General features: G+C 43.1%; 1 protein-coding gene across 1 annotated transcript in view; it reads right to left on the reverse strand.

Annotated features, from left to right (window-relative positions):
• GALNT5 (polypeptide N-acetylgalactosaminyltransferase 5) overlaps positions 1–16,944 on the reverse strand; it is a 46,287-nt gene extending 29,343 nt beyond the window's left edge. Inside the window, exon 1 of the mRNA XM_079783076.1 lies at positions 15,299–16,944. Coding sequence (XP_079639202.1) covers positions 15,299–16,752 — 1,454 coding nt within the window. The 5' untranslated portion in view covers positions 16,753–16,944. The remainder of the gene's footprint in view (positions 1–15,298) is intronic.
• Between the last annotated feature and the right edge of the window lie 887 nt (positions 16,945–17,831).

Genomic DNA, 17,831 nt, shown 5'->3' on the forward strand with positions numbered 1-17,831 from the left:
AAAAACAGTATTTCCTCTCTGTGGTGAGGAATCTTTGGAGGGGAATTGGCAGTTGGGAATCCAAAAATCCTGTTTGCCATCCTGGGTTGGCTGAATCTGAAGATGTGAAACCCAAGGATATGAGGGCTGATTGTATTTACCAAAAAAGAAAAACAAGCAAACAAACAAAAATTGATGTGTAAGTGGGCCCATGCAGTTCAAACATATCTTGTTCAAGGGTCAACTGTATACTTTTTTTGAAGAGAGAGATGACACATCTGTTATTTCCTTGGATGGGTGAGTGCACTCTCTACCTGTCAACAAAAGGTTGGTTTACTTTGAACTAACAGAATTATTAAAGTAAAGGAATATCTTCTTTATTTTTTAAACTACAAAAAAATAATAAACTACATTTGAATCTTCTTTGAAATTACACATTGAAGATCATGAAAGTGTTAAATTGGTGACATCAAATTCTAAATCCTACTATTAAAATTTAGAGTTCTAGCCCAGCCGGCATGGCTCAGTGGTTGAGAGTCAACCTATGAACCAGGAGGTCACGGTTCAATTCCCAGTCAGGCCATATGCCAGGGTTGTGGGCTCAATCCCCAGTGTGGGGCATGCAGGAGGCAGCCCATCGATGATTCTCTTTCATCATTGATGTTTCTATCTCTCCCTTCCTCTCTGTAATCAATAAATTTTTTTAAAAAAGTTAGAATTCTAATATTATTATTTATAATTCAATTATAGATAAGAAAAATATTAGAAAAAGGGAGAAAAATATGATGGATTTCTAAGCATTATGTATAAGATTATAGCATTTGGGGTTGCATCATTACTAATAATTCCAGTAATTGAAGTATAACTTTGATACTAGACAAACTTTAAACTATGGAATTTTTTCACAAAGCAATGTGACAGTCCAATGATCAGAATCTCTGGTGATGACCATCAAAGATGAGAGGTAATAGGACTAAAGTTCCCCAAGGAGGAAATGGGTTGGGCTAGATTACAATGAATTTAGAGTAAAAGGTTGATGAAGGAGTTGAGATTATTTTGTAGACTATTTTGGGAGGAAACCTAGAAAGAAAAGAGATAGGGTAACTAGGTGGGTGTAGGGCAAATTTGTTATCTCTGTTCCCTTTCCCTTTTCTGAGTAGGAAGAAACAGATCAGATTTATGGGCTTCAGGGAAGGTATAAATTGAGTTGATAGTTGAAAGAATCAGTGATTTATGTGATTTTTGGTGGAGTGAGATCTCTCTCCTTGTATTAATCAGACTTACAGTGGCATTGACTCAATTGTCAAGTCTTGCCTCCTTGAGTTACTCTCCTTTTATGTCCCATGAGACACTATACACTCCTGGTTTTCACCCATCACTCACTGGCTTTTTCCCTTCAGTTTCCTTCTTAGCTTTTCCCTCTTTTTACTCTCTAAACAGAAGATTCTCAGAGGTGGGTCCTGCTTTTTGTGTCTCCTGTGTACAATGCTACTGTATGATCTCATCCATGTCCACAGCTTTAAATATTATCTTCTAAGTTTATATTCTGGCCAGATTGGTCTCTGAATTCCAGACTCATATATCCAACCAACTACTTAACTTCACCTCTGAATGTCTCACAGGCATCCTACACATAAGTTTTTTAAATAGAAATCTTCATTTCACCCTACCTCACCCAACCAGTTCCTCTGCATTTTCCCTCTTAATTAGTGACATCATTACCCACCTTTATTTACAAATATGAATGTTAATTCTAGATTTACTCTCTTTCTGTCTGCCAGTAAAACCAATCTCTCATTAACTTTTGCCTGTTGTATTGCCAAAATATATCTCAGCTCCACCTTTAACCTCCTCTGTTACCCCTTCTTCTTGAGTTTCCATCATTTTTCTTCAGGATCATTGCTGAAGTCTCCTAACTGGACTCTCTAATTCCACTTTTCACCACATCCACACTACTCTCCTGTTTAAAATCTTTCAATGATTTCTATGGGATAAAATAGAAAAAGAATCCAAAAATTTTACCATAACCTATAGGACCCAAATAGTATGACCTCTGGCCATCTCTCCAACTGTTTGTGAGTTATTCCACAAGCACATCACACACTTCCCATGGCCACATTGACCTTCTTTTAGTTCCTTAAATGATGTGAAACTCCAAGTTGACCCTCCCTATGCCTTCATGGCTGGCTTCTGTTCATTTAGGTCTTAGCTGAAGTACTACCTCCACAGAGAAGCCTTCTCTAACTACTCAATTGAAACTAGCTACCCTCCTTTTATTCTCTCTTCAGTCATCAGTATTCCTGCAGGAGCATTAATTTACTTACTTTACTCCCTTATCTTCTGCATCTAGAATTTCTTGAGGGCAGGGCAAGTATTCCTTGCTTACTACAGTGCCACAAGCTTCTAGCATTGTTGCACATAATAATTATTTGATAATTATGGATTGAATGGATGGTTGAAGGAATGGAGTTGAAATGGAACTGAAATCACAAGTTTAAATGATGGAAATAGATATTTCCTTTGAGATAAGAAAAAATGATGATAATGTATAGTAATAATTTTATGTATCAGGGATGAGAAGTTAAAAGAATTTGGAGTTCATACAAGAGGAAAGGTTAGTTGCTCATGTAATAGGGTAGAAACTTGAGGAGAATTGAGAATATTTGGGATAGACTATGAGCAATAGGAGACAGTACTGGCTAACTACACCCATACACACACACACACACACACACACACACACACACACACACACTGAGGGGCCTTGAGCACTTTCCTGAATTTGGATATCCCAAAATTTTAGTCAAAATACAAGTGTGGTTTGCTTTACCAGTGTCTGGCAGCCTAGGTGTAGGAGGAGATAAAGCAGATGGTTAGATTAATCCAAGTTTGGGGGTTACCAGAGCAAATGAGGTGGAAAGAAAAGTGGCAGAATATTTTGAGGGTACTGATGTGGAATGGTAAAATGCTTCATCTCGGGCTTTAGTTTGGGAAAGAGGAAGTAAAGCTAAGAGGAATAGAAAATTGAAAGGGAGGGTAGAAAAGACATTAGTGACTTCCTATGACTTCTTAACATTATAAAGTAAATTAATGGGAAATACATATTTCACAATTAAATATTCTTTACAACATTTCGTGCTGAAAAGATAAATCAGTTCTAAAAAGGAAGGGTCAGCTGCACAAAATCTGCATGTGCCATTTGAACAAGCAAGGCTGTGAAGTCTGGAGAGTTGCTCTGTGGCTGAAATTTGGTTAATTGTAGAAACATCTGGTTATAGTGGGAAGAGTTAACCAAGGACACTAATGCAGATGAAACTTCTTATATTAGAAATCAGTAGATTTTTGGCCTCTTTTAGAAGGAAGTTCTAAGAAGTATTATAATGCTAGCCAATCTGAAATTGGAGGCAGAAAATGCTCTCAGAGATTTGGGGACGGCACCTCCACTCACCACCCATCTGATCCTCCATTGACCACAACCTGTCATGGTGCCTTGATTTTACCAGGGGAACCATGTGGATAGATTATGAAAGATTCCATTAGATGCTAATATCCCAGGAAGTAAGGAGTGCCTCTGCTAATTACTGACAAGCATATTTTAGGTGTATTTAAGGGATCACATTGAAGAAAACCTTGTGGAGGACTGTATTGTATAGATCAGTGGTCGGCAAACTGCGGCTCGCGAGCCACATGCGGCTCTTTGACCCCTTGAGTGTGGCTCTTCCACAAAATACCACGTGCGGGTGCGCACGTACAGTGCGATTGAAACTTCGTGGCCCATGCGCAGAAGTCGGTTTTCGGCTCTCAAAAGAAATTTCAATCGTTGTACTGCTGATATTTGGCTCTGTTGACTAATGAGTTTGCCGACCACTGGTATAGATCATACTGGTGTCTGGAAAAAGGGGAAGCATTAAAGTGTGGGGAAGTGGGCACAGAAGGAGATGTGAGAGGTTTCAAATACAGAGTTTCAGAGTGTGCCTTGGTTCAGGAAGCTAAGATGTCAGGCCACTCTAACATTTATAGCTACCTGGTTTCCTGCATTACTAAACAAGTTAAACATGTTTTCAGGTGTCTAGAAAAAACAGCATGCTGTTTTGTTCAAAGGCAATGTGGGTCAGACCAGAACATTTTCAGTGTTATTAGCTCTCACACCATTTTTACATACCATCAGCCGCCTAGTTTTCACAGGTGGTAAAATCTATTTCAAGTTATCTTAAACTGACCCAACTGAAGTAAATTTTCTTTCTTCCAATTTGCTATACTGGGTGAGGAATCACAGCGAAAGTCAAGTCTAATTTAAATGCAAGCCATTTCTGGGTTGGTAATCATTTTTTGGAGAATAAGAAATCATACTTTTATTCTATATGTCGATTCATTACAAACATTAGGTATTTAGAGTCTGCAGTTCCCTTGTTATCCTTAAAAATTAGTCCAATCTATTTTGTTTGGGGGAAGTCTAGACTGATTAGTGTAGGCAATCCAACAACTAAAAATAAATGGGGCCTCTAATGTGGGGGATTCGTGTCCTGCGCAAAGTTGATACGCTACTGCGGTGGGACAGAAAGACTCTGGACTTGAGAAAGATGATGAAGGACTGAGTTTTGAGTCCTTCCAGACACCTACTGTCTGCATGACCACGTGCATATCCCATGACTTTCCAGAACCTCCATTTCCTCACTGTTAGGATGAAGATTTCAATGCCTTCATCACAGAATGTCTGTGAAGATCTGATGAGATAATGGATATAAATACTTTGTAAGCTCCATGGTGGCAAAGAGAAAAAAGCCATGTGAGGACCTATGATTATCCACAATGTAAATACGCCCATTTTGACTGGGGGCACTGCCCTTTCCCCAGGCAGTTCTTTAATCCAAGTCTATCAAGGGCTCATCATTTATCAAGAGACTCAGAAAGTGATATGTTTCACTTTCTTGGCTTGTGTGTGCTGATCCTCAGCCACTCACTTGATTTGAATGTAGCCCATCAAATAAAGAAGGTTTCAGATGAGAAGATTGAGGGAATGATAACATTCTCTCACGTCTATGAATTTTTCATTTTATTCCAAGACAGTCAAAGTGTAGGTCAAATCTCAGTCCTCTCAGGTTTGAACAGAAGGTCGAGGAGAATATTTTCTCAGCTTCTATTTGCAATTCAACTACTGCCTCGCTGTGAGCCTTGGGGGCTCACTGCCCAAGCTCTGGTATCTTCAGGATGATCAGAAGGAGAATGGAGCCTCAGCTGAGGAGCTCTGTCACGAATTTTATTATTTTCTCCAAGACCTTAGAATTATTGGGACTTCTTTTGCACTTACTGATAAAGAGAGTATTATTAATTAACAATATTACTTTTATGGTTTGTTATTTCTAGGGTAGACTACTCCTGACATTTAGTCAGAATTGCCTGACTACTAATTTAGAAAATTTCAGTCACACTCACTCCATAGGCCTTGGCTGGCTGAAGCCGTGGTTCCTGGGGTAACTGAATATCAAAGCTACTGGACTGGGGCTTAGACACATAAACCACCAGCATCGACATTAATCACTTTAACAATAGGCTATTTTGAGCAGGCAGCTGTCAGAGTGAAGCTGGGAGGGAGGGAGGAGAGCAGGAGGTGGTGTGATGTGGTGGAAATAGTTCTGGGTGGAGGTTTGGGCATCTTAGGGGCCGTTCTCTCTCCCACAGTGTATGACCTTGGATGAGTCCCTTCCTTCCTCAGACTTCTTTAGAACAGAAGGGATTAGACTGCTTTTGAAACTTCATCTAGTATTAACATTTGGTGATTCTATATTCATCGTTAGCCTCTTTTACCCATAAGGGTTTCGCTTCCCTCTGGCTCATGAGATTTCTGAGAAAGGTAAATTGTTTTTTCTATGGCTTTAAATTTTTCAATGTTTCCCCCTGGCTCCTAGAAAAACCTTAACATGGCCCTGAGTATGTGAACTCTGCTTACTTGTATAGTTTCGCCCTATGTCAGATTTCCCTCACTTTCTCAATAGATCCCTCTTTTTACCTTTCCCCCCTTCTCTAACTCCCTACCCTTCAGGTCAGAGTTCAAATACTTCTGCCCTCTCTCAGGCCACATTTGACTATTCCTTTGCTTACTCCTTTAGTATGTACCCTCTGCTTTTGTCTAACACTGCTCCAGGCCTTTGAAGTAGGACCATGAGGTTAAAGTGCACAGCAGGAGCTCTGAATATTTGTTCACTGCTGAGATGTGGATGTTGGGCAGTTTTCAAGAATCACCTTTGCTTAGTGCTATATAGAAAATGGCTTCCTATTAAATTTCTCTCTGTTGAGGTACCTAACAGGCAAAAAAAAAAAAAACATATATATTTTCTCTCACATGCCTCTGACTTGTGTATAAGGAAAACAGAAATGTTCATTTCTGCCAAAGTCATCTATATATATAAAAGCCTACATGACCGTTATGACTGGTCCACCACTCGACCAGTCACTATGATGCACACTGACCACCAGGGAGCAGACGCTCAATGCAGGAGCTGCCTCTGGTGGTCAGTGCGCTCCCATAGCCAACCTCCCACAGTCCGGCCAGCCCTGATGGGCCCCAATCGCCCCGATCGGAACTGGGCAAGATGGCCCCGATCACTGGCCAGACCGAGGGTCCCCACCTGTGCACGAATTCATGCACCAAGCCTCTAGTCTTACCTAATAATAGACAAACATGTAAATTGACCGTACCTTCGCTAGGCCAATAGCCAATCAGAGTGAGTATGCAAATTAACCCAAAAAAGATGGCAGTTAATTTGCATACATAGGCGCCCAGCTCCTGTGTCCCAGGAACATCCTGGCACCCAGGTCACTGTGAGCGGGAGCGGGGAGCGGGCCTAAACCATCAGTAGGACATCCCCTGAGGGCTCCCAGTATGTGAGAGGGGGCAGGTTGGGCTGAGGGACCCCCCACCCCCCAGTGCACGAATTTCGTGCACCGGGCCCCTAGTCTATAATAAAAGTATAATATGCTAATTAGACTGGACGTCCTTCCGGGAAGCCTGTGCCGGCAGCCGGGGGAAGGAAGGCCTACTCTTGCATGAATTTCATGCATCGGGCCTCCAGTATGATTATGAAGAAACAAAGGAAAGGGTCCTGTAACCAATGGGGAAAAAATCACTAGAATTAGAAGTCAGAAAATGTTCTTTTGAATCCCAAATCTGCCATTGGCTTGCAGGTATATCGTTTGGTGTTTAGAGCCTCACTTTTCTCCTCTGCAAGTCATATGAGAGGTAGTTTGTCAGCTGTGAGGATTGATTAGAATCGCACACCCTCATACACACTGCTGCCTGGAACATAAATAAGCTCTTTTTTTGGTGAGGCTCAGCAAGGGAGCGATTCCCCTTATTCAGAGAGCTTTGGCAAACCCGGGAGGGGCAGAGGTGATGCTGGTCACCATGAGGGAGGAGTGGCTGGGGTCTGGGAGGGAGCCAGCTGGTGTAGGAGAATTATTACTGAGTGAGGAAGCATCAGAAGACCAGCAGTTGTGTCCCAGGCCTGCTATTTGATAGCTGTGGGCCCTTGGGCAAATTACCTTTCCCTGGATGTTTTCCCTCATCTGAAAATGAGGAGAGGTAGCATTTTATCCATCTTGCAGTCTATTGTTAGGATCAAAGGAGATGATGTGAAGGATGAAAGGTCCCACCTGCCTGGCATGGTGTGCCCAGCTCATGAGAGTCAGTGAGCAAATAGCGCATGGAATGAAATGAACTGCCACCATCTGAGTTATCTGCCCCCACATGACACCCCAGTTTCCTCTTTATGTCTCAGTTTCTCTATAGGTAAATCTGGGGTAATGAATGATACCACCTGCCTTGAGGAGTGGTTTTAAGGAGCAAATGAGAGGCAAGTCGTAAAGGCCCTTATAAATACTAAGTTTCTCCATATTGCTCCTTCTCACACCAGTCCATAAACCAACATTTTAGAAGCTGGGCCAATTTAGAAGATGATGTAGTTTGGAATAATATAGACTTTTATTTATTTATTTTTTCACTGAATTTATTGAGGTGACATTGGTTAATAAAATTATATAGGTTTCAGGTGTACAATTCTCTAATACATCATCTGTATATTGTATTGTGTGTTCACCACCCAAAGTCAAGTCTTTTTCCGTCACCATTGATCCCTCCTTTACCCTCTTCTACCTCCCCTCCCCTCCCCTCCCCTTTCCCTCTGGCAATCACCATACTGTTGTCTGTGTCTCTGTTTTTTTCTTTTGTGTTGTTTTTATAGAGGGGACTCTACAAAGATCCTTTCATTTTGAAAGCAAACAACAAAATAGAACCTGTAAACACTGCTATGTTCCCCGAAGTTTCTGACCCTTGAGCAAACAATGTTTCCTTTTCGAGAGGCTCTTGCTCTGAATGGCTCAGCCAGAATAGCCGATGGGAAGTTATTTTCTGGCACCAGAGTAGCCACGGCAATATTATGGCAAGAAGTTGATAAAATTAGGCCAATGGTTAAGTTGGGATTAAACTGGGCCCTTAATTGGATGTGTAAAAACGAAGTACAAACAGGTTTGAATTCCTACATTTACTAATTACTCATTCCCAGAAATATTTCTAGGTCTAGGTTTAGGAGAAAAAGTCACTGATTTGATTTAACATTGCTCAGTTTTACATGAATTAGACACTGTTTAACTGTTTTCGTCTCTGAATTAGCAGTAGAAAACGTATTTTACATTCTCCTAGTTATGGGAAAAGTGTGGTAGATAAAAATATCAAAATATTCTCTAATCATCTTTTAGCCACATTTAACCTTGGTTATATGTTCTAGCCTGCTGATTTTAAACTAATTTGCTTTTTAGTTCCAGTTTTCCTACACAACTTTTCAGTGAAATAGTGCACGCTGCTGAACCACACACAAGCACACAAATGTGTACAGGTATGTGCGCATACACACACACACACACACACACACACACACACACACACACACCATTGCATAGTGTTGACCTATATAAGGGTGAAAGCCGGAAAAACCCTTCACATCCACCTTGTAAGATTCCTCCTTCTGCCCACGCCCGCGCCCCCCCCCCCCCCCCCCGTTTGGTTTTTCAGGGAGTATCTCACAGCTTTTCCAGTCCATTTCAGATTATGTTCTCCAATCACTACTAGTCACAAATGCAGTCTCAAGCTGATCCATTAAAATATTCATCCCCTATAAAAATAAGAGAATGTGAACTTCATTTAACTTGAAAGTTTCTCTTTTTTCCAAGCCTGATAGATTTTAGGAGCCTGAAGTTTGGAAGGATATGTGGTCAGTTTATTTTTTTCTCTCCTAGCTCCTCCTCCTTCTCCTCCTCCTCCTCCACTTTCAGTAATTCATTAGTTATGGTTTTTGACCCCACAAGGGTTGGAAAGGGAGGGGAGGGGATGGAAAGTAAGGTTCCAGAAAGGTTTTTCTTTCCCCTCAGTAATTTAGACTGGTTTGTGGCAAATGCATGGTGCTATCTTTTGCTTTTCGTATGTGCCAGAAGAAAACTCCCTTTAGCTGTGTAGGAAGGAATCAAATTATCGGTTGACAGCCTCAGCTGTGGGCTAAGAGAATATCCACAACTGCTGGTCTTCTGATGCTTCCTCACTCAGTGCTTTGCATCATGTTGTGGAGGGGCTTGCCAGAGCTCTACAGGAAAAGCTGCACCGAGTACAGGCATGACGACAGCAGGCGTGGAGGAGCGTGCTGTCATTCTTAGTGCACTTTAAAAACAAAATGCTGGCAGCAAGAACCTTGTGGAGTCATTTTTCTCTAAATACAGATTCAGGAAGTGCACCTTTTAAAAGAGTTCATTTTTGGAGTGCCACCTTAATTCTAGCTGCAGGCCCGAAGACAGACTTCTTTGAGGAGAAGTGCCTTGCATTTTCAATGGACAGGACTATGTGTAACAACACTTGTATGGCGTATGGGTTACAACTGATTGAAACAAACTCTAATAATTAACAGCAAAAACTATAAGGTTTAACTTCGTCTGAAGAAATGATTCATTCTGAAACTTCAAAATGACTGTCAAACAAGCATTTTATTTTAAACATACTTTATAGGCAAAAGTGAAATTGCATTTGACTTACCGACATAAAACATTCTTGTAAGATAAGTAAGGAGATTTTCCTCCCTTGACAGTCAAAACATTAAAACAAAAAAAACAAAACAATCTATACTAATAAAAGGGTAATATGCTAATTAGACCAGAAGACCTTCTGGACGTCCTTCCGGATAAAGCCATGGTGGTGAGGCCAAGGCAGAGTGGCAGGGAAAGGCAGTTGGGGGTGAGCAGGCCGGTGGGGGGAGGGGAGGGAGCATTTGGGGGTGAGCAGGCCAGCAGGGGGAGCAGTTGGGGGCGAGCAGGCCAGCAGGGGGGGCCAGGTAGGGGCAAGCAGGCCGGCAGGGGGCCAGTTGGAGGTGAGCAGGGTGGCAGGGGGAGCAGTTGGGCAGGGGCAGGAAGTTAGAGGTGATCAGGTCAGAAGGGGGGGGCAGTTGGGTTTGATCAGGCCGGCAGGCAGAGTGGTTAGGGGCAATCAGGCAGGCAGGTAGGTGAGCGGTTGGGAGCCAGTGATCCCGCAGGGATCAGGCCTAAACTGGCAGTTGGACATCCCCCGAGGGGTCCCAGATTGGAGAGGGTGCAGGCCAGGCTGAGGGACACCCCCCTCGTGCACGAATTTCGTGCACCGAGTCACTAGTCTATATATATGAAACCTAATATGCAAATAGACCAAACAGTGAACCGAACAACTGGTAGCTATAATGTGTGCTGACCACCAGGAGGCACACGCGGAACATGGTGGGCATCGGCCATGGTGGTATGGTGGAACAGGTGAGCAGGGGCACCAGACCAAGGTGGGACACGGGTCATTGTCATCGGGGCAAGCCTATGGTAGTTACTGAAAATTCTTTGCTCCCGCACACTGTGGTCCCGCCCTGTGCTCGCACAGGCTGCCAGCTCCTGGCACTGGCCCTGATCACTCGGCGCCATCAGTGGGTACAAGTGGTGGCTGCCCACCAGGATTGCTCCTCATGGCTTCTCCACCTCCCCCTGCTCCTGAGGGGTGAGTGGGGTCTGCAGCCGCTGCTCTCACCCACTGTTGTCTATGGACCTGCTCGCACCTGCTGCTGGCGCTGGCCCCAATGGCTCTGCTCCATCAGCGGGTCTGAGTGGGGCCAGCACTGTCAGCACATGGGAGCAGTGACAGCAGCAGGAGGGGACTGCTGGCAGACAGGGGATGGCGGGGGGTGGGGGGGCTGCTGCGGGAGGGGCCAGGCGGGGGTGCAGAGGATGGACCGAGACCTGCCCCTGTGCCCACGGCAGCCCTCACGGCCCACAGTTCCTTTCAAGGTGCACTGGGCCCCTAGTAACAAAAATATGCACTAAGGTATAAACATGAACTAATGAATATATTGTAATGTTAGAACAGGATGTGTTTACCTTAAACCTGATACTAACATATTCCCAATATTCAAAACGAAAAATTATAAAGTAATTATTGATTTATGAAAACTCATTGCAAGCTTCATTGGAATAGTTACCTCTCATTACTTTTATAAAAAAGTATTAACTTTAAAAAAAAATCATTTTAGCCTGGTCAGTGTGGCTCAGTGGTTGAATGTCGACCCATGCACCCAGAGGTCACTGGGTTCGAGTCCCCACAAGGGCACATGCCCAGTTGCAGGATCAATTGCCAGTAGAGGGCGTGCAGGAGGCAGCCACTCGATGTTGATGTTTCTCTCTCATTGATGTTTCTATTTCTCTCTTCCTTTCCCTTCCTCTATCTCTAAAATCAATAAAAACATATTTTTAAAAACAATTTTAGAGCAACATACCTTTTAAAGCCATATTGTGTAAACTTGTATCTTTTGAGTGCACAACGCTGTGCTCAGTGCTAAGGAGTGCAAAATAAAGTACAAGAGTTTTTCTCAGACGCTTAAAATTTCACGGAGAAGGCAAACTAGATTCTCAAGGCTCTAGTTAGTGCAGAGTATGCAACAAGGAGTGTTTCAGTGACCACAAGAGCATTAAGGGCGGGTCATTGGAATGTAGAGGTTACATCACATCGTGGTCCAGGTGCAGGTAAGCTACAGTCGGATTTTGAGCAGTATCCAATTAAAATGTGTGTGTGTGTGTGTGGGGGAATGGTGAGGACTGTGCAAGGGGAGGCTGGTGGGAGGCTGTGGGAAGGGACTAGCTGATAAAAACACTAGTGGATGGTAATGAGTATAATAATATGTAGGAAAGGGTAATGAGACTAACTTTTCTCATGCTGAGGGTCTATACTGGAGAGAATGTCACATCCAGAAAACTGTAGCTACACTGCAAGGGGAAGAAACGGTGTCACTGAGAAGGACAGTGAGAAAAATGCTGAAAACAGAAAGGAGTTCCTGTGCTTTGGGAAAAGGCCATGATCGTGTCTTAACATCTTAGAGAGATGATTTCTGGGGACCCAGGAGAAAAGGAGGGAAGATCAGATTTGGGAAAGAGAGTCTGACTTTAGAGCAGATGAGGTTGTTCTGCTTGCCTCATCTCCTCAATGCCAACCTCTTCCTAGCATATCTACTAAATCATCCTTAAAAAGATAATAACTAGTAACTAGTTATTATTATTATCTTTATTGAAGGAAATATAATTTAAATAAACCTACTAGCAAATCTATGGTTTTTATCCCCCCCCCTTTTTTTTTTAATTCAATCTATATTCAATTGGTAGTTATGATGTTCCAGTAACAGTGTTAATCTGTAATGGGAGATCTGGGGGAAATGTAAAAGGCAGCAAGGGAGAGAGTCCATAGAATTCTTAAGATGTAAAGGTTTCAGTGGGATGCTACTGTGGCTAATTTTAAGGCTAGCCTCTCTCTCCCCCCCCCGCCCCTCTCTCTCTCTCATCACACACACACTTTATCTTATATTCTATAACAATTTTTCTTTTACATTTTATCTTAAAAAGATCTTAATGTATATTTTTAAAGCCATCTCATATACTTTAGGAACAAGGCTGAAAATAAATAAAATCAAAGTAAGAAAACTTCACTCCAATGCCTGCCAATATTTTTCATTTGTATTTTCTTCCAACCATTATCCATATGAATACATATTTTTACACATATTTGTAGTTGGCGTGTTTGAATAAAAGAAAAAAAAAAAGATTTGTTCCCTTTCAAGGAAGCATGACAAGAAAGGGCTATAAATACTTGAGGGGGTCCCAGGCATAGGATCCCTGGTGACTCAACTGTCACCTCCATCCTGTTGGTGGAGTGGCATCAGGTAGGCAACTCGCAGAGAGCAGCTGTGTTTAGCCAAGGTGGGTTGTGTGATAAGAGGGAGGGGCCTGGCCACATGCTGTCTGACTCATCCTCTCAAGCACACGTGTCAGTTTCTCCTGCAGTCTGGACAGCCTCCTTCCAAAGACAGAACATGACTGTAAAAGTAACTTTCCTGGGCTGTTAACCTCCGTGGACCAAATTTCAGAAACTAGTAAGCGCTGAGAGTCAGCAAGTCGTCAATAAATCACATGCATAATAGCATCATTATTACTTGCTTTTGGCCCTCGTACAATTGCCCTTTGGAACTGCAGCCTCTGCTTCTGTGCACGTCTGATTCTTGACCAGGATCCGTAGCAATCTGCCGGCTATTGAAGGGATGCTGAAATGGAGCTACTTTCACTATTCCTTCACTCCCTCGCACTTACGTTCAAAGCTGGCATATGTGTATATAAAGCGTATAAAATACATGTGGAATGTAATATACAAAACTTCAGATCAGAGCTGCTCCACCATAAGTTTTAAGATCCTTTACGGGGGGCCAGGGGGGTATAATCAGCAAGAGATGGCAGATAACATACAGCGTAATTTTGAGCGTGGATTTTAATCATTACTCTACAATTACTGGCTCTGTTATCACTGACAATTTAACTTCATGGGTCCTCGGTTTCTTTGTCTTTATTTTGGGTACATTTGTGTTCTCCTCAGGGTCTGTGAGTTTCACTAGAGTGAGGAACATGAATGGCACAGTAGTTGGTCTATGCAGGCAACTGGTGCATGTCTGATAGTCATCTGCCAAAGGCTAAGAGAGTGGAAAATGGCCTCCGTGTGGCTGGCATCACAGTGAAGAGGCTCCACTTTCTCATCTGAACACAGGCTCAGTGATCTCTGCCTTCCTCCTGGTAGTGCTGACTACCTAGATCACAAAAAGAGAGTTTTCTACTGAGGCCAAACAAAGCCCTTGTTTACATACCAAGTGTGCTACACTAGAATCTTGACATTCCCTAACTCCAAATTCCAGGCAAAGATTCTTTGGCTCAGGGACCAGCATATCAAGGCATACATGGGGCTTTGATGCTAATGGGTACAAAGAACCCTAACTTATGAGAGAGTTAAAAAGAGGTGGGGACCCAACTGTACTTGAATCAGAGCATATGGTTGTGGCTCGATCTGCCTTCTGGTGATGTAGGCATAGGAATTTAATTCCTTGAGACACGGGTTCACGAAGGCTCTTTGGGCAGCTTTAGAGCTATGCTGCTTTGGGAAAGTGATATAACTTCTGAGCCCCTCATCTGTTCATTGGAACCCATAATATCTGCAGTTTCTTTTCTAGGGCTCTTAGGAAGTTCGTGTGATGTGTAGGCAGGCTCTTTGTAAATGGTGCAACTCTAGAAATACAAGCAGTTATTATTATGCTCTTGTACAGGTTTTTGCTAGTTATTGGCTGATTGACTTTTTTCAATAATCTTGTTCCTGTATAACTGAACTCCTGAGCTGTCTACAATCCCTACCTCCAACAGATATTACACTTTGGGGAGAAAAGTCACTTTTTCACTTGCTATTTTTGTAATCATTTTTCATGATTAGGCAGAATTTTGCTGGTTAAGATATGATTTTAGGGAGGCCTTATCTGTGCTCCATTCCCAAATATATTCTCACCAAACCTTCTAACACTGTAAAGTTTTGAAACTGGGAATTCACTTCATTGTCACTCTTCTAGTGGAATGACATTTTAAGCTCTATCATTCATACATATCTTATTAAGAATTGAATTCATCTAATCATTTCTATGTTTGCAATAGAGGAAAGGAAATGAAACATAAGCTAATAGGGGTGAGGGCCAAAGTCTTCGAGAAATAAGAGTAAGAAGAGAACACAGTGGTATCCTAGTACTAATATTGGAACTTTTCCTTCTGTGGGTGGCAGACTATTTGGACTATGTCTAATGATTTATATTGCTTTAGTTCTCTAGGTGACCAAGAATCATACAGAATTATCTAGAAATAGCTAAGTTCTACATCAGAGCTAGCATACTTGGTGTGGAGGAAAGAGAAGAGAAATGGATCTTACCCAACAGGTCTTGTGTCTTCAATGGCTCTGTCCACTGGGATCAAATCGCTGAGGTAGACATTGAAGTTTCCTTCTTTCCATCTTCTTTCTGCCTCCTTCTCTTTTCCCTGGGGCACAACCACAGGACGTCCAAACTGCCCTGGGGCTTTGGGGTCCCTTGGAGAAAGTGTCATATCGATGCTTAATACTGGGTGCATTTCGCTGTCTTTAGGTGAAAGGGCTTTTGTATGCCTTTGATTGAGTTCTTCGTGCTGTACCGTGGCATTTAAGCTGATTCTTGCTGGCTTTAGTCCCCCAGCTAAGATGTGATTAGTTTGAGACACTCTTGCTCTCTGGAGAGCAAGTGAAGAGAAAGATGCCTCACTTCTGTTCTTGGAAATGTGTTTTCTTTGTCTTTCACCCAATACGAAAGGAAATACAGTTTTGATTTTAGGATTAGGGACCTCTTTGGTGTTTGTCTTTAGCTCCTCTTCCTTGGTTATAATCACAACATGGCTTTCAGAAAAATTGAATTTCTTCCCACCAGCCACTTTGGCTCCATCATCCTTTGGCAAGTCTCCCAACTGTGTCTCATTAATAGATTGCTTCTTTAAGTGATTTAAATTGGCAGAGAACTTGGGAAAGGGAAGGTTCTTATTGGCTTTGTGTTTATATGCAATTAGATATTTTCTCTGAGCCTCAGTTTTATTTAAGGTTAAGGCTTCCCTAGATTTTGGCACTGGTGGACTGGCAGGGAGTGTCCTCTCATTTGCTACGGCATGTGATATCTGCTTTGATCTGTCACTATTAAACCTGATGGTCACATCCAGGGTCCTTTCAGCGGCTTGTTTTGATGTGTCACTGCTGTGACTGTGTCTCTTCTGGGCCTCCTGGTTTATACCCAAAGGTCTTGTGTGTAGAGATAGTTGGGGCAATGGAGTTCCTCCGGCTGCTATGAATGTGGTTTTCTGAGCCCCCTGAGCTGTCGTTTGCTTTGGGGTCACAGGGCGAGAATAGGCTTCCAGTTTGATGGCGTGTTCATCTGTTATCGGCTTGGTAAAAGTCACAGGAAAGGTCTGCAGATGTACAGGATGCCACAAAGGTGCAATCTTGACACTTCCTGGAGCTTTCTGTATTCGTCTTTCCTTCTGGATTTGGTCCAAATCATCTTCAACCTTGAGCACACCGTCCTCCGTCTTTCTCAAGTTCTCTTTGCCCCATATGCCCTTCCCGTGGCCCCTGAGTGGGGGCTTTATCTCTTTCATGCTGCTGTAAAGAATCTTCATTTGGTCTGGCTGAACTCTGAACCCTATCCTCTCCCTTCTGACTACGTCTTCCTTCAGAACCCTAGTGTTGATCTCACTGAATGAGAGGCGGAGAGCTGCCATGTCAAAGAGCAGCCAGATGATAGAAGCTACAAATATAAATGCCAGGACTCGCCCACTTCCGCGGAAAAACTTTCGGATCTTGTTCATGGTACAAAGGCTTCCCTTGCAGCCTGCCCTCCCTCTGAGCCAGCTTACCTTGAGTGCAGAGGGAGCTGAAGCAGCAGCAGCAGCAGCAGCAGGACTGCCAGAAGGCGCCCCCCTCCCCTGAACACAGCAGGAAACAGCAGTCCAAGGGGAAAGCTCAGCTCCTACCGCTTGTCAGTCTCTGCCTGCGTGGCATTTCACAGCAGCGCATCTGTGCCTGCTGGGCTGGCCCCTGGCTAAACCCTGCGGAGCACTGTCCTTGGGTCACTCTGGGAGCAGTCGATGCCAGCTGCCAGATAGTTCAACATATCACTCGTCTTGTCTCCGGGAGCCCATGTCCACCTTCCTACAAGCCAAAGGAAAGGTGGGGGCCGGGCTGGGGCTGCTGCTTCTCTCCTCCCAGTTTTCAGCCTGCACGCTGTAACTCAACACCACTTCTCATAAGGAAAACATTTCAAGCCATTACCCAGAAAACTTCATTCAGCTCTCACCTTCTGTGTTATGTGAGAGTGTGTATGTTTTCCGGGCAATAAAGGGAAAGAAAGCTATCTCACTTGGAGGGCATGTGTTCCCGGTTTGCAACCCCACCTCCCCCATTCCTGCTCGTTAACCCTGTTGTACCCAGGTCTCCCAATGAGCTGCCTGAGCAATTAATCACTGACCTTAATGTTCAGCTTTAAGAGGTAGCAGCTTGAAGAGGGGCCTAGCATAATCTCACTTCCAGAGGTGGATGTGTAAGTAAGTCTTCCTTGGACGGTTATCAAAATGTTTGTAAGTCAACTGTTTATGTTAAACGAGTCCATCTATTTTTGTTATTTTATTTAATAACGTCATATTGCTGTAAAAGTTTCTAAAATCGTACTCTCAGTTTCGATGCTTATCAGTGCTGATTGCACTGAACTTGGACCAGACTTTGAGTGGCACTGGTAGCTGAGCAGTTCCCACACGGGCTTTGCCTTAAAATCACTGAGGAAGCCCCTCTAATTTCTGATTAATTGGTGGGGGGAGAGGGGGAGATGACAGTCGATAAGCTTTCCAAGTCTTTCTAATGTAAAGCCAAAGATGAGAATCACTGGTCTACA

Source organism: Cnephaeus nilssonii (assembly GCF_951640355.1).
Source record: "Cnephaeus nilssonii genome assembly, chromosome: 10".
In the NCBI taxonomy this organism is placed as follows: Eukaryota; Metazoa; Chordata; class Mammalia; order Chiroptera; family Vespertilionidae; genus Cnephaeus; species Cnephaeus nilssonii.